Genomic DNA, 20,716 nt, shown 5'->3' with positions numbered 1-20,716 from the left:
GATCAAAATTTAGTTCTATGTGAAATTCACAAAGAGCAAAATTCTCTAAAACAACAGAATCTTCCCAGTGAGAATGTGGTTTACACTCCCTCATCTCCATGTTTGAAAGCCTATGATCTCAATTTATAGCATATCTCTGGCATGAGATCCTGTAGAGATCTGAACTACAGAAAGGAGATGTAGCTACACGTTTGAATTTGTATTGGAGGGGAAGATAGTGTTCCTGCATATATTTTTTTAAAATACCTGCAAAGAAATAACTGGTTTTTTACTTGACAAAAGGTTATTTAGTTCTTGCAAGTTTACTAGAAGGAAGAAGTATCCAAATCTAGATTACTTCTCTGGGGTTTAGCAATAATAGTAGCTGCTTTAACAGTGAACAATTTTAGAACTGTGTTGACTTTTAGTAGAGAAAGCTGCATGAATACAGATGATGACCTCAGTTACAAGAGAATCAAAGACAGCCTTTTAGAAAAGCCAAAGAGGAAGAGAAAAAAAGACAAAAAAAACCCAGAAAAAAATCAGGAGCACTGTCTTCCTAAAGGAAGCAATGAAAGAATTCCCAAATTGTTCATTCTTCCTCTAATGGGTTCTGTACCATATGGTTTTTGAATCAGTAGCAGCTGATGTGTTCAGTAATAGTTCCTTTTGAAGGGACTTGTCATAATATTTACCTTCTCTACAGCAACAGAAATAGCTTCCAAGGCTGAAATGGCCATGCTTACTAAAACTAATGAAAACAAAAGACATTTCCATGGTGAATGAATCTCTTGACACCATTATTTAGGGGATAAATAACATTTGATGTACTGCGCTTCATTTCAGCTGAGGTATTTGTGTCTTTAGGTACTGAAAATGAAAAGGAGAAATGAGCATGCTACATTTCTCACGAACACATAAATGAAAAGAGCCATCTGTAAAGAGAGTTCTCACAATAAATGAGTATTGTGGGTGGGGTCAGTTCCTTACCTGTTTTCCTCTTCGACTTTTACTGCAATTTGGTGGCATCCTTAATCCACTGTTCCTGTTTGTCTTGTCAGAACTGACACCAGAGTGTTCTCTGTGAATATTGATCTCCTTGGAAAGGAGATTAAAATTAAATTTTATTGATAAACTCAAGTAATCTGTCTACATATGGAAATACTCAGCCAAGTGTGTACCGTGTGACTGATAAAGTGAGATTTTGTTCAAAGAGAATGCAATAGACTAGCCTCTCTTATGTGTCTGTCTGAAAAAGTAGCCCAATTAAATTTCCCATATGTTAACCAATGTGTAACTTTTTGCTCTGCATTAATATCTCCTTTTTTTCCTTTGATTTCATTGCATTTTTTAGTTATAGCAGCGGTATGTAGCATACCAAAGAGATGGATGTATTGGAAAACTGAAATCAGATTAGGATATAGTTTATTAATCTTGTTATACACATACACACACACACACAAAAAGCATTATGTGCTCCTTAGTCAAAAGCTCTTAAAATATGAGCCTTATAGCCATAAGCACTGACTAGTCCCGTAAGTCTTACACCTGACTCATACTATGAACTTCTATAATATGTATGTCTATTGAGTATAATATATTGAGTATAATAAACCTTTTAGCTTAAAGTAGGAAGTACAAAGAAGATAAATAACAATTTACTTCAGGCTTTGTCATGGTCTGTAATTATCTTTTGTTTGCATTTATACTTACGCAATGCTGGATCATAAACTTTCAATGGAGTCTACCAGAAATACCTGAAGTGAGGATGATAAACCTTCTTTTTTAAGAGGGAAAAAAGAGAACAATTACCTATTGATTTCAATAAGCTTTGGACTAAATTGTCATTGAAGGGTTGGGCAAAAAAGCATCTACTATAATTGTATGCAACAAATATAAACATGGTCTGTCATTATTTACTGGAGCAAAGACTTCCAAGACATTGTATCATTTTGTAAGCCTAACTATAAAAGCAAGAAATAAATCCCAGCCTTTGCATAGCTTTGAGGAAAATATAGCCTTGTATAAGCACTGTGCATCCACCAAAGCATTCAGTTACCATGTCACAAAATGTGTTCTGTTCAGACAGAAATGGTTGCACTATAATGAAGTGCTGCTTTGAATGCTACATTTCCCCCCATTTAAACACTTCAAGGGTTAAAAGCACAGCAATTATTTTATGTGAAATGAACCTGGGCTTTTAAATCTCAGCTGTGGCATGCAGCCTCCTTGTTGGTGAGCACCTGATGTCAGCAGTTTGAATGATGTCTGACACTAATTATGTGTCATTCACAAGATTGCCAGTCTTGGGGAATAAAAAACCATTTAAAAGATTTTCATATGAGGTCTTACTCTCCATTCTTTGAAAGCCCTTATGTCTCTTGCAGAGCAGCACCCTGCTAATGCTGTTGAGGAAGGGAAATGCTTTTTAAAAGACTATTAATTAATGTTTGAAATGCATCGTTCTTGTCTGAAAGCCATATAAAGAACAGCTTTTACATCTGTTTTTGTGATAAATGCAAAGCTTGGGAAAGATACTTTGTCGTTGTCATACCACCTGCCTTGGTGCTGACACAGAAGAACTTACCTGGTCAGTATATCAGAACATTCAAAATTAATTGACAGATAGACATAAAACATTGTTAAATAATTAATGTGCCCTTTATCTGCTAATAAATCTTTTTAAAATGCTACATGACTACTGAACAATTCAAAGATGTGATTTGAGGCCTTATGTATATGCTACTCTGGATTTATTTTTTCCTCTATAGATTTTTGGGATACCATTTCCTCCATTTGTGTATATGCATTCACATGTGCCAGCATTCCCTAAAATTCAGAAATGGCTTATATTTTCATTCAGATAACTTTCTCCAAAGTCTAGGATTTAAAACTTTTTTTTGTCAAGCTTATGGTCAGCTTATGAATATTGCTAAAGTAAGTGAGTCAAGCAGCTTGTCAAAGCTAGCTCAGACAGTAATTTGTTGTTGTGAATGGCATCAGGACAATGTCCAGACAGGACATCTGTGTGAGACAGAGGCAGCATTTTATACTGTCTTCAAGCAAGCAGACTCACACCAGTTTGGATCTTTCAGCACGTTATATCGAGTTATCTCATTCTGTTTCTAAAGACTCAGAAGACTACATGAAACATCTTGGACTCCTTCTTCGCCTTTGTAGTGTCCCACTTGTTCCATTTTCTTCTCCCATATCCATCAGCTCTTCGAGGGAGCTTGTGTTATCAACCCTGGGATGGAAGAAAGAAAAGTAGAAAACTAGTACTATGTTTCTCTATTGATCTTTTACTGAAAAAAATATTAAATAAAATTGTAAATGGTAAGCCCAGAATATTTAAAAATAGTCCAATATTATTCATTAATAATTATTAATATATATTATTTTATATCTATTATAAGATATATTAATGAGTGTATCTTGAATGTAATTCAAATGTGAAATCATAGGCAGTCCCCATCCCTGGAGGTATTTAAAAGACGGGTAGATGTGGTGCTTAGGGACATGGTTTAGTGGTGAACTTGGCAGTGTTAGGTTTATGGTTGGACTTGATGATCTTAAGGGTCTTTTCCAACCTAAATGATTCTATGATTCTATGATTTTAAGTTTTTTGTGTTAGGTTCCATTAGTAGGACACATATTAGATAAAGAGTGCTTCACTTGTTCTCTAAATAGTGGTGCTAAGTAGGTAAACTTTGTACATTTAACAGGGACTAGTAGAGCCACAAATACTGAGGATATCACAGTGTTACAGATGATCTAATTGACTTTTCTGAATTACTGCATTATAAAAAGGTGCACTGTAAAACAGCCAAATGCAAAGCAATACAAGCAAGAATGAAGACATATAGCTTGTATTTACAATATGAGAAATTCTGCCTAGCAAAAAGTGAGTCTGAGTGGGAATTTAGTATTACCAACTGTAATGAAAACCCTCTGTAAAATGCTATGACTTAAACAAGGCTAACACAATCCTTGAATGAGTGAAAAAAGAGGGTTTGATTCAGAAAAGTCACGTTACCTGAATGCCTAGCACTGGTAACACTACTATGTAAATATTGATCCTATATTTTGTATCCCAAGTGAATGTAGAAGCAGTCAGAAGGGGACCACAGAAATTATCCATGGAAAACCAAACCGTGTTGTGTGAAGAGTATAATTTATAAAGTATGCATCTATGTAGTCATGGGCAGTCAGTCATGGGTTAATGTGGGTTAGCCATGGGTTAGCTGATGAAGGAAGAGCTAGATATGATCTGAACTGTATGTCTGTGAAACTGCTGGTTTTCCTACCGGTGTGGATGTAGTGGGGAAGGCCCAGTCCCACACTGTTATGATGCCATGTGTCCTTGGACCAGAAGTAGCATCCATTGTGCTTAATGAAGAAGGGGCATGGAAGGTGTTGTTGATTATTTTGATACTTTTTCATGGAAAGCGTATTGAAGGGTGCTAGTGTTGCTAGGGTGAAGCTTCTTATCCTGTTGACCTTGTAAAATCAGGGAGGAATTTCTCCCCTCTGATATGTATCTTAGTTTCTGGGTGCACTTTTTTCTTCTTTTTTTGCATCATCAAAGGTTCACCATGGCTTAACAGGTTACTAAGCCAAACAAACTCGTATTCTGCAACTATATAGGAACATATTTGAAGCATCTGGTTAGTACATCCTGGGTGTGTACGTAGGGTTGGGTTAATTTCCTCCAAGTCAGTTTGGCAGAGATTTGGACAGTTCTTCACCTTTACATCAGTAAAGGTCACAGCTAACTTTCTGAGATCATTTGGATGTATCTCATCCAATCATTTCCCTATATCACAGCCTTTTGGGGGCCTCTCAGTCTCTTCTGCTTCTTGCCTGAGGCATGTATTCTGTTTTATTGAAGAACAAAATGTATTCTGTCACTTAAGTATCTACATTTGTTATTGAGACTTTGTGTGGACACTGGCTAGCTCTTGATACATAGAAAGCCAGCTGTTGCAATTTAATGGTTATAGGAAAGTTGATGTTTAGCAACGTCAACATTAAAAAGGAAGAACACCCCTCTCCCCGTAACCTTAGAGAGAGACCAGATTGGGAACATGTAATGAAATGTATTCAATATAATATCCCATGAATATTTTCCCACACATGGCAACAGACTAGGGAAATGCTTATCCTTCACACTTAACAAATAAAGGATGATCCTCCCCCAAATGCAGTGATGCTGAAAAATATTTGAGGATCACTGTGTAAAAAAAAGATATTAAAAGCCTAAACATGAGAGTATCAGAATAGGACAGTAACATTACGTTGTATATTGAGTGAGTATTTCTAAGAGTATTTAATTTTATTTGTTTTGGTTTTAGAATCAATTTCAAAGTAGGTCTGAGAAAGCATTGTTTATAGTGAGAAAGCAAATAATTTATATATATATAAAAATTATTTGGGAGAAAGTTAAGTGACTTGATAACAGAAAATACCTAAAATCAGAAGTTATCTTTTACATTACTTATCACGTCAATATAGCAGAAAAAGACAAAAGAAAATACACTGTTTGGATGCTGAAGCAAAATAAATTCAGATAGGAAAAGGTGAAGATTTTTAATAGCAGATAATATTAGGGGATAGTTGGACTAAGAGGAAGCTGGGCTGTCTGTCATTGACTTTAAAAATCAAGACTAGATACTTTCCTGTGAATGGATCAGATCTCAGGCAGATGTTGTTTGCCAGAGCAAGGTCTTCAGTCTTTGTTACAGTGGTGATCAACTGAGATAATCGGAGCAGTTCCTTTTACAGTGAAAACTGACTAATTTCTTAAACACTTGGCCACTGGATATCTGCTACTAACATTAAAGTACTCACACAAGTATTACCATGCTGTTTCTATAATGTAAGGGTCTAAATGTATTTCATAATTAAGGTTGCTGTCTAATTATAGACAGGGCTCAGAAGTGCATGGTGCATCCAGCAGGGCTTTACATGCTGCACAGATTATTTTATATAAATCTATGTAACTATGTTGTAATTTTACAGGCATCTGTGTATACAAACATGAACAGCACATTCATGAGAACACAAATGTTTTAAAGTCATAGCGCTGCTTTTGCTTTTTATTGACATGCTTTACCTTTTGCTGTAAATATATAGTTTCTTCCTTTGACAAGTATCCTTATAAAAAGATAAAGTAAACGTGGATTTGGACACCCCAATGAATATGTTTTAAAAAGAACTCCCAAATTTAGGAAGTAAACAGAGGAAATTTTCTTTATGAGCTACTTAATGGTTTCAATTTGCATGCAACAATAAAAATAAAAGCTCAGTAAGTGTGATTTCTGTATTGCAGTTTAGGAAAACATAACACAATTAATTCCACATAATACTTCCAAAAAATCTGGTTTAATCAGGAGTATGTTTAGGAGTGTTAAACAGCTTCAGAATGCCAAATGCATGCCATGTAATTAAGTGACTAATTGTAATAAAGGTGTTACATCCTCCTCTTCTACCACAGTTAATAACTTAAAAAATACGACGAGTTCCATTTCAAAATAACAACTACCATCTACCTGACTTTTTTTCCCCATAGGTAATCGTGTCATCTCTGGAATACTTTCACTGAAATCTGGTTATCAGGAAAGAATGTATGTTCTGTGTTGTTGGAAATAATATCTTTTCATTCATTTTATCTTAAGCATCAGAGATTCCCAAGGCTTCAAAAAGTCTGGGTTTTAGAGTAAACATTCATTAACTGTTGTGTAAAGATGTTTTTCCTAATAATACAGGCTTGTAGTTTCTGTGTTTTGCTAGAATAGCCTTTTCTGCAATACACAACTATATATAGCCTTGTGAATATGACACACAGTAATTTAGGGCTGTGCAGGGGAGAGCGAACTGCAGGGTATCTACTCTGCTTCAACATTATGATCAGCAATACAGGAGTATTCAGAAATCACAATTTTTAAATTTGTAAGATAACATTCCCCAGTTCTGCTCAGTTAAACATTTTTGCCTAGTTAAATTCAACACTAATTTTACAATCATATAAACAATTATTTACATGTTTAATTTTGTTTGTATGCTTGAAGATTCAAGGTTTAATAACTTGTGAAGTAAACAAAACAGAGGGCCTGCTTTTAGAACTTTTTCATTGGGCTGAGTTTTACCCTATGAAATTGAAGGCTGCTTGAGATACTACAGTTTATCTTACACAGCTTAGTTACTGTCACTAGAATGGATGGTTGTTAGTTTATGAATTTAATAAGAAATAATAACTTGTCTACGTAAGACAGGCTAATCGGTAGGTTTCTTTGTTATTTTAACACAGCTGCTCTTGAATTATTTTGCTTTTCAAAGGCCATTTGTTATACCAGTCCTTTTGGTCTCATGTTTTCTGTGCTTTCTCCACTTCAGGCAATTGTAAGAGATATCTGTCTAATTTTTTATTTATTTATTTATCCTGGAATATTTTCTAATAATAGTTCCCTAAAAGTAAAAATATTTTTATACTTGCAACAATGTTTTGCTTGCATACTAAACCTTCATAAACATAAACATAACAATATATGTACAAGCATAAATTAATGTTTAGTGATCAAAATTGGATAATCTGGAAAGCACTGTAGGTTTGCTTTGGATAAAGGGATGGAGTATAAATAAAAAGCATCATGGGTTGAGAAATTTTCTGAAATGTATGTGCACGAAAGATAAAATTACAGTTATGATATAGTGGGGGTGGTTCATCCCATTTCTCAAGCTTTAATTTCTTAAGCTTAATATTAATACTACTATTTTATAGGTAATGCGTATTTTCTCCTATTTACTGTGTTTTCCTGGGCAACATTCAGTCTATTCTTCTGTTAAGGGTGCTGCACAGAAATTCACCCTCCCCAGTTTGTTTGAGGAGAAATTTTGTTTTTCTGTATTTTGTCTCTGCACTTTGTTCTTTGAAGCTGTAACTCTGTATTGCATTCCTCCAAAAAACTGAAGTGCTTAAAATTAAGTTATGAAAATTTTATATCCTGTTTTTTTCTCTTTTTTGAAGGTCTTACAGATTTGTAAGAAAGACATGCTAATTATTATCAGAATTAGGTAGTGTTTTCCTACCTGTGCTTTTGTAAACATACGTGCACTGAATAATATATTATAAAATATATTTGTGTTATTCTAACTTCAGTGAAAAATGGCCCATTTCTTTTCAAGTGAGTAAAATGAATAGGAAGAGATATGGTGAAAAATTTTGTGTTAGCATTAGAAATATTTGACATCTCTGTTTATGCATTATTATTTTTGCAATTATACAAGAACTGCAAACTAGCATGTTATGCAGCAGATGCTTTCGATGTTGCACAGTGGAATGTGCAGCAGCTGAAACTAATGAGATTAATTGATCTTGACAGATAGAATTAAAAAAGCCTATACTTCTAACTAGTATTCATAAATATTCAAGTCTAATTGAAATCAAATGTACATAAAAATGCTGGCGTGAAATAGAACTGGTGGATTTTAGTTTCCCTTAGGATAAAGTATACTATGGGAAGATGATAGATAAAGAACTGGTTTTCTGCTCATATAAACGTAGGTTTCTCTGCAGATGCAGTACTTGATTAGGTGTAGAAATACTGTGCCACGTGATTATTGGTTACCCATCTGGATTAAAACCTATTTTGATGGGCTCCCATTATTTTTAGTACCTCATACATGTACTCATGGCAGAAAGGTAAAGAAATATTTCAGAAATAATTTTACTTTTTACATCACCATCAGCAAGGCAGAGCAGACTGGCATTTCTCTGCACGATTTTGTTGTTGTGGTGTAGGTTGGGTTGGTACTGAGAGATGCCTGTGTTCGGCTCAGTTGCTAATATCCAAACAAGCCCAGAGAGGAGATAAGGGTAGCTAGCACAGGACTTGGGAACCCCACAGTGACCATTTGGCTTTCCGTGTGCTATTGGGAGAATCAGCTGGGGCTGTGTTTCCCAGATAGGCTGAGTGGTACTGCGCTCTGACCTGACCGGTTTCTTGGGGTCTCAGTGTCCCATCTGTAAAATGGGAGGAGGACATAGTTTCCTAATTCAGCCGTGTGCAGGGAGGATAAATACATTCTTATGGCCTAAATGGTTCAAACCCTGCAGCCACACTCACCCTGAAAAGCCAGGCTTTCCTCACCTCTGGAGAGGCATCCAGCCATAGCAGGCTGGAGGTCTCTGCAAGCCCTTTCACCCTCCTGCTCAGTGTTTGCTCTTGCAGTTTGCTGTGTGTGCTTTCCTTTCAAACCATTTCTTTCTCTTTTCTAGTTTGAGGGTTGCAAGAAAGCCTTTTCCAGACTAGAAAATCTCAAGATTCACTTAAGGAGCCATACAGGTGAAAAGCCGTACCTTTGTCAGCACCCTGGCTGCCAGAAAGCATTCAGCAACTCCAGCGACCGCGCCAAGCACCAGAGGACACACTTGGACACTGTAAGGAAGCTGAAGTCCCGTTGCAGTCCCCTGTACATTAGACCATGTGCTCCTTTCGTCCAGCTTGGTGGCAGGAGGTAGCCCATAACCTTAGAGACAGGAGGGAGAAGTGTCTGATGAGGTTGTTTAAACTGTTTCAGAAGTGACCCAGTAAATGTAAACATGGATGAAAACGGGCCAAACTAGTTTATAAAAAGGCCACAGCTCCATGGGCTTTGCTGCAGACAGAGACAGTAACTTTCTCTCAGTTAGGTGATCTTTGGGGAACCTGAAGTCACTCTGCAAAGACACATATTATCTGTGATAATAACTGCTATTCTCTGACAAAAAGTCAGTTAAACTTAAGGCTGGGGCATGTACCAGAAAGTCAGGAGAGGAAGAAAAATTCTGTAAATCTAAAAATTTTCATGCCAACAAATTGTTCCTTGTGAATTTGAGTCACAGCTGAGATTTGCTTAAAAAGTTTTGTTTCATAACGGAAGATCATGTTTTGTCAGAGGCAAGCGATTTCCAAAGGGCAGAAGTCCATAAAGAAAAGAACAATGCCATTTGAATTAAATAGCTGTCAGAAAACTTAAATTATCCATTTGGAATAGTTGATAGTATGGCTGGTAAGTTAATCATTTGTACCAAGTGTTTTCAGAAATACATTGTGAAACGTAAATGGCTAAATTGCAAAATAGCTGATTTCAGCAAACAATTGGACCTAATGTTCATTTAATACTCTGTATTGTGGACCTACAAGTCTTCAGGAAAGAGACAGGTTAGAACAGGCAGGAGGAGATATTTATAGAGATTTATATTTATTTGGTGAGTTAGATTTTTTGGACTTTCTATTAAGAAAACTACAAAGGTATTACAGGACTGGTGTCTTTCTAAAATGATGTGTTATTAGAAAATGTGAGCTGAAGGAGTTTGTCTTGTACTTCACATTAAAATGTGTATTTTTGTGTGTAATATTTTTGAAAGTTCAGTATTCAGTGCTTGCTTTGATTTTTGCTTGCTCTCTCTGTAATGTAGTAAACTAACACTTTTCTTGTTCTCTTTTTCTGAAGCAGATTCTTCTATAATCCTAAACAGTCTATCTGGGCCTTTACTGCAGTTTCTTTACCTGATTCACTAAAGAATGTAATTTCTGATTAAGTCAAAGATTGCTCTGAGGGTGGAAGAAATGTGAGTATAACTAGCAACATTCATTGTACTGATTACAAAAACAAAGGTAAAAATGAAAGGTGCCATAATGAAAGCTTTCCTTTGGTTTGTCTTCCTTATAAGCCTTACTTTCCTCCTTTCCCTTTCTAATAAATTACCAAGCATTCTGCTTGTAATAATGGACAACACTGGTGGTCTGCAGCATCCCAAGGCTCGAAAGGGATTCTCTTCAGTTAAAATAATCTGTGATTTAACAGCTGCTTTATCCTTTTTCTTTTTAACTTAGAAACCTTATGCATGTCAGATTCCAGGATGTACTAAACGATACACAGATCCAAGTTCCCTGAGAAAGCATGTGAAAGCCCATTCTTCCAAAGACCAACAAGTCAGGAAAAAGGTAAATTTTCTACAATGTTGACTGGTGTAAAGCTTATGTGGAGAAGTCTGTGTTCTAATATTAGATGTTTCAATGCATCTTCAAGTACTTGTGCTGATTTCAGACTGTTGATTAGAAAAACTGTTAATGGGAAATAATAGATAAATAATTTCTTATATAGATGATAATTTCATCTTTGACTTAATGAGGCTGCTAATGCTTTAATGCTTTTTATTTTCTGATGTGATGATTAATCACTAAATGTACATAATGAGGCAAATCAAATGTAATTTTTCTAAGCTTTCATTTTAAAGGAAACTGGTCCTGATAAAAGGGAAACATGCATGGTGTAGGGCTAGATAAACCTTTGAGATGTAAGCGCCATGTAAAACAAGTTATAGTTTAGATGTTTTAAAATTAAATGCACAGCCATTCATAGAAGGTAGCAAAAAAATTGCTTCACAGCATTGGGAACACTAAGTGGCAGTCTTTAAAGCCACAGTATACAAATTCAAAGAGTGAGTTTTGATCGAATACTTTGTTGAAGCAGGACATGGCAGCAGAGACCTGCATGTCAGCCTCTGAGGAATTGGCCTGTAGTATTCTTGAGGAATTTCCTTTAAACTTATGCGTGCCCACTCATGTATCAGAGACGAAGTAACTGAGCATTCATTTTCACCTTAATAAGTAGTGTTTTGGCTCCCTTGCTCCTGTGCATGCTGCCTACAGGCAGGACTGCCGAAGGAGGTCTGTGAGCCCTGTCCTGCCTGTCCCAGGACGGCAGCTCAGCCACCCAGACACTGTCTTTTACAAGCATGTAAAGTAAACGCCGATCAAGACGTTGCATTCTGAGAAATTTGTGTGTGGTGCCTCAACTAAAACTGGCATAGTGGACCTGAATACAGGTATTAAACTGCACTGTAATGTTACTGTCATTGAAAGTGAAATAATATGTTATCTCGTCTCTCTCATTTTGTCAGATTGCAATACTATGTGGGATTTTCTTTCCTGCATTTCATTCACTATTTGATTTTGCTCGTTTTCCATTCCTTCTTTGTGCCAAAGAGTTTAAACCTGGCCCTTTTTACTCCTTGCTTGACTCTCTATGGGCACATTTTAGACTGAAAATTGCTTATTTTTTCATCCCTGTTTGATAAGGATTTATTTATGCTCATTGATCACCTAAGATACATTGATATATGGAAGGGGAAATAAGCCAAAGCTCCACAATAAGAAAAGAAAAATTGTGGCATCTTATTAAGCCAGATACTTAAAGCATGGATAAAGTTTGCAATGTATAATGTTTACAAGATACAGCATAATTACTGGACCTTTGAGAACTCATAATTGCTAACTAACATCATGCTTTGGTATTTGAAATATTGCCTGGCAGTAATAATAATAAAAAGTAAGAAACAATAAACCTTTTAATGCAGAATTAAGGTTATTTATGGCTTTAATTAAAACTGAAAATTGGCTTAATGTCAAAAAAGTCTTTACAAAAATGTGAATTCGTCAAAAATAACCATAAAAATTCCAAGGTGACAAAGGCACAGTGGAGTAATACTTCCAGCCCTAGGGATCTATTCTGTTGAAAAGAATGAAACCCTTTGCTGTCACACCCTGTTAGTCATGGATTCATTTAATATATCGTGCCTGACTGCTTTTAATCCTCCTTTTAACCTTTCCCTACACACCAAGTGACATTATTGTGGTGTCTTAAGTTGCTGGCTCTCCAAGACTCTACCTGCAAATGTGTCTTTGATGTTGCATAGATGTAAAATAGCAGGATGAAGTATATTCATAACAGCGGAATCAGCTACTTGCTGTGCTAAACATTACATTGAGTCTTCAGCTCAGATTTTCTAGATCTGTCTTCAAAGCTTTGAGCCTTTACTTGGCCCTCTAAGATGGGGCCAGGTTATGCAACATGATACAGATAAATTTCCACGTCTGAATTACTTTAAGCAACTTTTGTTCATATATGTTTATGGCTTACCATGTAAGGCAAAAATGCCTTTTCTGAAAATCTTGTAAGACAGCCACTGTTGCCCTTCTCCTCTCATCCCCCAGCCTCCAGCCATCCACCAAATACATTTAACTGGGAATCTCTCCAGGTAATGGATGAAATCCTATAGACCAAGAAGATCCCGGCACAAATACATTTAAGGCAAGCAGTTTATTGGATAGTACAATAAACTTTCATTTACTTTTCAAAGGAAAGCAGGAGAGTAAAGAGGCGTGCCTGCTTTAATCATCTTTGTGTAATTTGTAAAATTCTTCATAAGCATGAGGGCAAACATGTACCATGTAAACACCTGGGAACAGATGCCAAAAATGTCTAGCAAAACATTTTGAGTATAATCTCTATGCATCATAATATTCAGTCTGTACTTTTAAAATATTTTGGTGGGATAAAAAGCAGTGCTTCCTATCTTATTTTAAAAAGTAAAAATTGCTGACTATGCCTGGATTTCATCTTCCCTTGGGGAAGATGGATGGAGCTCCTTCTAAGCAGGGAAGTCGGTGATAGAAAACTAGAAAGCACCCAAAATGAGAGCATAAAGTGATGCTGAGATGAATGCTAATGTACAACAAGCCCCTGGACTACAATTACTTTTAAAACCTGTCCTCCTCTTAGTCGTCTCCTCCTTTCAACTTTGAAAGGGCAAGAAACTTAAAAGATTTTTCTGTAAGTTGAACAGTTACTATGTGGTGCTTATTACCACAACATATAACGGAAGCTAAGACCCATGTGGGATTCAAAGGCAACTGCATATTTCTGTAGGTAATGAGACAGAATTTTTGTACTGTCTCTGCCAGAAAGCAAATATCACTGAGGCATAGCTTTGGGAAAGGCGGTCCAAAGGACATTTCTGAAAGTTGTCTACACTTGGTGGAGGTTTTTTTGAATTGTAGTGTATATGCTACATCTACCAAATCACTAAGGAATTAAGGGGATGGTAAGACCTCAGGAGATAAGGGATATGTGCACAGACTTCCAGCTTGGGTCATTTCTCCCTAATAATCCTCCTTCTTGACACAGAATGGTCAATTGCAAAGTGATGGCTGAACAGTGGCTTTTGGGGAGTTGTCAAATGTTCTTCCAATGAAGATGGACTCTTCCAAGATTTGTTGCTGTGATACCTGGTTGGAAGGAGATCTTTTCAGGTGTTATTGTGCTGAGGAGGAGTAAAGGACAGGCAGTCGGGGTCTCTCTAATCCTGCTGCTATTTGTGCATGATTTCTTCCATGTTGCATTTGTTGCTCTTTCAAAAACTGATCAGCTAGCAATGGCTGGAAGTTTGCAGAATACTTTTCCTGATTACAATAAAGAAAAAAGGTGCTACACTACACTGCTGAGGTGAAGCAGGCTGTGTGACACCTCAGCCATATTCACTCCTACTTCGGACTGTAATAGAGGCTAGTAGAGCAGAGCAGTCCACACTAGGTGTGGAGCATGTTGGAAATAATGAAATAAGAATATGGATCATCTGGCCAAAGCAGTTACTGGAATTGCCTTGCAGAGTGGCCTGTGCTGACCTTGACCAGGGTTCCCATCTGAACTAAGGGAAGCCATCTTGCACAGCTAGTAATGATCCTGCAGATATTGCTCTTCTGCCACTGTGCAACCCCCATATTAGCAAAAAGGGAATATAAAATCTCCACCTTTAGAGGCAGTTCTCAGTAACTGAATTCTTCTGAAGCCTAGTCATTTTATATCCCTTTTCTAACAGTTCACCTCTTCTCTCTTAGAGACCTGTTATGTATAATGTATATAAACCTGTACATCTTACAACAAAAATGTTAAGAGAAATGGGAAAAAAATCAAAGTGCTTAAAGACATGATATCCCCCTATTGAACAGTATTTCTCTGGAAATAAGACATACAAGTGTTTTCATTACAGGTTAACATGGAGTTTTCTATAAAGTTTTGAGAGATTGTCTACCTTTGTATTTTGTGGGTAATGTCAGCAAATACATTATTCCCTAAGCAAAATAATACAAAGCTCTTGCTTCTTACAGGGCTGCACAATTCTTGATTGTTCACTGTTTACATTGTTTTACAGTAGAAGCAGGTTTTTTTTTTAATGTGACTACTTGTTGATTTTATTGCACAATCAATGAAGCTACCAGTTTGTTTAAAGATTTTGGAATGAACAAAATTTCACGCCAGCATTTAGATTTAGTGGAGAACATGAATAGCAAACAATGTCTGGTGATTTTCTTTAGCTAGTATCTTTGGTTTATTTAATTTTGCAACACTTATTTCCAGCCTTCCCTTCCCTTCCCTTCCCTTCCCTTCCCTTCCCTTCCCTTCCCTTCCCTTCCCTTCCCTTCCCTTCCCTTCCCTTCCCTTCCCTTCCCTTCCCTTTCCTTTCCTTTCCTTTCCTTTCCTTTCTCACTATTTGAACTAGGCTATTTTGTTAATCAAGAAACACAATGTGTTTCTTATGGGAAAGAAATTAACTTCTTTTTTATTTTTTCTACCTCAGAATGTTTAATTGATGAGGAAAGAGGGAGCCAAGGAGGGTTAGAGCATTACATCATTGGTATTTCAGCAAGTTATTCAGGCACTAAGCTAGTTACCAGTGACATTGTCCATTTTGTGACTATATTAATCTGGAGAAACTGCTCTGTTTGTGAACACCTGCCTCGTGGGGAGCAAAGAGCCAGACCCTACATCATAAGCCCAGTTTGCTTCTGCGTGTTTCAGGTTTCACTTGCCCTTGTTCAAACTCTTAGTTCAGATTTCACTGTTAAAACTGCAAAAGGGAAAGAATGGATTGAAAGGGAAGCAAATCTATTTTCTTGCTTTGGGAGCAGTTGAACATAAGGATATTTTCCCTCATTTGTTCTCTATGGAGTCCATTTAAAAAATGTCACTAATCCAAAAAGAAGTGCATTCAGGGGCTAAAGGTCAGTGAGCAGTGCCCATGGCAACTAAGAAACTATTCTGCAGAAAAAATGCAGTAAAGAGTAAGTGTTTTAATCCACAACTTTAATCCCTTTACTTCCTGTTTTCGAAATGAAATATAAATCAGGCACCATGGCGTGCAGCAATTTTTCCTGAAAGGGGTGTTGGCAAAAAGGGATTAGGAATGGGCAGCAGTGTTTAAGGAATTTAATCATACAATTTGTTGGAAAACTTTTGAGACTACGAATGACCAGTTCTGTTGAGTGTGGTTAGTGAGAAACAGGAAAACAGACCCTGAAAGTGATGGAGGACTGGCTGTGGCTGACCTGCCCCCCCCCGACCTGCTGCAGCGGCAGCGATGTGCACTGTGGTGGGATGCACGAGGCGTGCCTTGCAAGGAAGCTCCATCGTGGGGGATATACTTTGCCAGTGGTGCATGTAGAGCTCTGCTCTCCAGGGAGGAGGAAATATCAAAACCTTCCTATGGTTTTCATGGTGCTCTGGCAGCTGTGGCAGTTGTTATAACCAGGAGATTGTTGGTTCACACTGATGTTAACATTTGCTCTTTCACATCATGATTCCATGCACTTGGTTTCTGCCCTGAGCTTGTACTCTTGTGAGCTTCGGCAGCGTGATGTGTTGAAAAGCTCACCAAAAGGAATAAGTGCTGTCACCCTCATTACATTTACACCCATACAAAAAAAAATCCAGATTGTCTCAAAACTATGTAAACAGCTGTCAGTGCATTCCCATCGCATTCTGTATTCTTCAGGCTTGTTTTTGGTAGCAATAGCCTTTTCTGCATTTGTCTATCTTCACTTCCCTGCCACAGCGTAGGCATGAAGGTGGTCTTGAGAGAGCAGGAACCCTTCTTTCTTTAGGGGCCTGGTTGACAGAGTCCCTTGGGAGGCAGTCCTGAAGGGCAAAGGAGTCCAGGAAGGCTAGACATTATTCAAGAAGGGAATCTTAAAGGTGCACGAGCAGGCCATCCACATGTGCTGGAAGACAAGCCAGTGGGGAAGAAGACCAGCCTGGCTGAACAGAGAGATTTGGCTGAAATTCAGGAATAAAAGGAGAGTTTATGACCTTTGGAAGAAGGGGCAGGCAACTCAGGAGGACTAAAACGATGTCGTAAGGTTATGCAGGAAGAAAATTAGAAGGGCCAAAGCCCAACTAGAACTTAATCTGCCTACTGCCATAAAAGACAATAAAAAATGTTTCTATAAATACATTAGCAACAAAAGGAGAGCTAAGGAGAATCTCCATCCTTTATTGGATGCAGGGGGAAACAGAGTGACAAAGGATGATGAAAAGGCTGAGGTACTTAATGCCTTCTTTGCCTCAGTCTTTAATAGGCAGATCAATTGTTCTCAGGGTACCCAGCCCCCTGAGCTGGAAGACAGGGATGGCAAGCAGAACAAAGGCCCCATAATCCAAGGGGAAATGGTTAGTGACCTGCTACACCACTTGGACACACACAGGTCTCTGGGGCTGGATGGGATCCACCCAAGGGTACTGAGGGAGCTGGCGGAGGTGCTCAGCAAGCCACTTTCCATCATCTGTCAGCAGTCCTGGCTAACTGGGGAGGTCCCAGTTGGCTGGAGGTTAGCAAATGTGATGCCCATCTACAAGAAGGGCTGGAAGGAGGGTCCAGGGAACTACAGGCCTGTCAGCCTGACCTCAGTGCCGGGGAAGATTATGGAGCAAATCATCTTGAGTGCCATCACAGAGCACATACAGGACAACCGGGGGATCAGGCCCCGTCAGCATGGGCTTATGAAAGGCAGGTCCTGCTTGACTAACCTGATCTCCTTCTATGACAAGGTGACCCGCTTAGTGGATGAGGGGAAGGCTGTGGATTTTATCTACCTAGACTTTAGTAAAGCCTTTGACACTGTTTCCCACGGCATTTTCCTGGAGAAACTGGCTGATCATGGCTTGGACAGGCATACTCTTTGCTGGGTAAAAAACTGGCTGGATGGCTGGGCCCAAAGAGTGGTGGTGAATGGAGTTAAATCCACTTGGCGGCCAGTCACAAGTGATGCTCCCCAGGGCTCAGTACTGGGGCCAGTTCTGTTTAATATCTTTATCAATGATCTGGACAAGGGGATTGAGTACACCCTCAGTAAGTTTGCAGATGACACCAAGTTGGGCAGGAGTGTTGATCTGCTGGAGGGTAGGAACGCTCTACTGTATGAGGTTCAACAAGGCGAAGCGCCGGGTCCTGCACTTGGGTCACAACAACCCCATGCAACGCTACAGGCTTGGGGAGGAGTGGCTGGAGAGCTGCCTGGCAGAAAAGGACGTGGGGGTGCTGGTCGACAGCCAGCTGAACATGAGCCAGCAGTGTGCCCAGGTGGCCAAGAGGGCCAATGGCATCCTGGCTTGTATCAGAAATAGTGTGGCCAGCAGGACCAGGGAGGTGATAGTGCCCCTGTACTTGGCACTGGTGAGGCCGCACCTCAAATACTGTGTTCAGTTTTGGGCCCCTCACTACAAGAAAGACATTGAGCTGTTGGAGTGCATCCAAAGAGGAGCAGCAAAGCTGGTGAAAGGTCTAGAGGGCCTCTGCCCCATCTGCTGACACAGTTGTTTGTGAGACTGCACTGTAGGGCTTTAACAACAACTTAGGGCTTTAACAACAACAAAAAACCCAACCTGAAACATAAATGCCACACAATTGGGAGGCTGTAGGAACTCTGAAAGTTAGCAGTGCCAGCACAGCCAGCCTGTCACATCACCATCTAGCCATCACCAACTCACTAAATGGGCAACTCACAGACAGTGGATCAAACTGCAAAGGGATGTCCTAAGGAATCTTTCCAAGAGTAAAAATATGCCTGAAGGCTAATAATTTGGATCTCTTACTAGTAAAGCTGCCAAAGTTTTTTCAGTTCTAGTCTTAGGCTCTAATCAAGGTATTATTTTGAACAGATGAGTATTTCCTTGTAGGAACTGGTATATGGATGAACTGAAGTTCCAGTGAAGAGTAACACAAAATCAAAAATATGAAGTGAAGGCCAGTGTTATATAAAGGGTGAAACAGGGTTTAGAAAAAGAATGTGAAATCTGAAGATCTTTGTTCCTGTATATTAACAATTGCTGACGTTATCTACAGATTTTCATGGCAATTTTTGGTAACCTGTGACAGGCAGAAAAATATGTTTGTACATATTCCTGGTACAGGAAGTACCAGGTGGATGAGTACTTGTTTGTTTTCCACATTTTTCCCGTCATGAAGTGAAAATTTGCCAAACAGATGTATTTTCAGAAGGAGAAAGCAAATCGTTCTTCAGTACAAGTGGTTTCTCTATCAGGCTGCATTTACTTGGAAAAGCTGATGTTTAGCAATACCGTATACTAGCTATATCTCCAAATCAGTCTGGAACAAGACTGATGTTTTTCCTGCTTTTTCAATGGCACAGCTCAGCTCTTAGATTGCTGTTCACACAAAAACCAACTACAAGCCTCTTAGAACTGCAAGAAAAAGAGGTTGAAATAGGAAGGGTCATACGTATAATGTAGGTAGCATTTTTTATAAGATAGTTGCATGTTTTCAGATTTGATACAATCTAATACGGTGCAGGGAGAGAGGTAACGTGTGTGTGTATGTGTGTGTGCGTGCATGCATCTGTATGGGTGCTTTCCAGTTATATGACTAGAGTGAGAAAGAAATGAAAGGAAAATTTGTGAAAATGTGGACTTCTCCAAGACAGTGGATGTCACAACAAGGAGCATCCTCAGGAGCCTTCCATGTTAAATATGTAGAGCAAAATAATAATCAGTTTTTAACAGAACTATGACCAAACAAGCTTTTTTGTTTATTTCAGAAAATGGCCACTTACAACACATCTCACTCAAACTGTACTTCCCTTCTTTAAAGTAAGATTATCAGTTTGATTTTTTATTCAAAGTTTCCTTTCAGATCTGTCCCAGCTGCAATTTTTCCTCTTAAAATTGTGTTCTTGGTGTTACATATCATTTTAATGAGGAGATAACCCAAACTATTCCTTATATTAGAATAATACCGATTAAAAGAAAACTCTCTGCTCTATATATAATAAAGGTAGAATCCATTTCAGTGTCATCAATCTTAATGTAACCGTGTTTTCCTCTTGTAGTATTGCTTCAAAATCAGAATTTCTTCTTGACTTGAAATTTACCAAAGTTAGCTGATTGTGTAGGTTCTGGGTGCTTTTGATTTTTAATGCAAGAGGCTGAAAAACATTTTTGGTATGTTTTCCTGATTTACCCTGGGTCACAAAGATGGAAGCCATTTTTGTATTTGAACTGAAATGTTTGTAGTAAAACTTTGAGAGGAGGAAAAGTAACTACTTCTTGTATGGAACCTGACATCCCTACTGTGCAGATAGGCTAGTTTAACTTGATTTTTATTGTGTTTTCCTGGCTGAACATTTAATTGAAACAGAATGGAAGAGCAGATGAAAGTAGCATGCACATACACCTGAAAGCTGTGGCAGACAATTAGCAGGATAATGAATGCCATGGCTCTCTAGAAATCCTGCCCAGATGACTCACTGGAAACAAAGGTTATTGAAGAATCCCTTCTGTCTGCATTACTTCTTTGCTCCAAGATGTCTGTAGCATCCAGAGGCAAGAATTAGGACACTTAGCAAGCATTAACTTTTAGCAAACATAAACTTTTATCATCTGTTGTCAAAAAGGTTTAGTACTGTGCAAGAAAGCACTGGACCTTGAAGCTGATCTGCATGAGTAAAGGGATGATCTAGCAAGTAAACCTATAATATGAGTAAACACTGTCACATAGCATCGCTTCATATTGAACTTGTAATTTTCTAGTGGTCACATCTGTGTACTGTCAATGTCATAA

At 38.2% G+C, this 20,716-nt stretch overlaps 1 protein-coding gene across 1 annotated transcript in view; it reads left to right on the top strand.

Moving 5' to 3' along the window:
- Positions 1 to 20,716, top strand: part of GLIS3 (GLIS family zinc finger 3) — a gene marked incomplete at both ends in the record, with an annotated part of 167,565 nt that overhangs the window by 110,398 nt on the left and 36,451 nt on the right. Inside the window, 2 exons of the mRNA XM_082335868.1 lie at positions 9,257 to 9,418; positions 10,857 to 10,967. Coding sequence (XP_082191994.1) covers positions 9,257 to 9,418; positions 10,857 to 10,967 — 273 coding nt within the window. The remainder of the gene's footprint in view (positions 1 to 9,256; positions 9,419 to 10,856; positions 10,968 to 20,716) is intronic.

The sequence above is a fragment of the Platalea leucorodia genome (assembly GCF_965183815.1).
Source record: "Platalea leucorodia genome assembly, chromosome: Z".
In the NCBI taxonomy this organism is placed as follows: Eukaryota; Metazoa; Chordata; class Aves; order Pelecaniformes; family Threskiornithidae; genus Platalea; species Platalea leucorodia.
The sequence above is the reverse complement of the archived record's forward strand: the minus strand, read 5'-3'. Positions and strand labels throughout refer to the sequence as shown.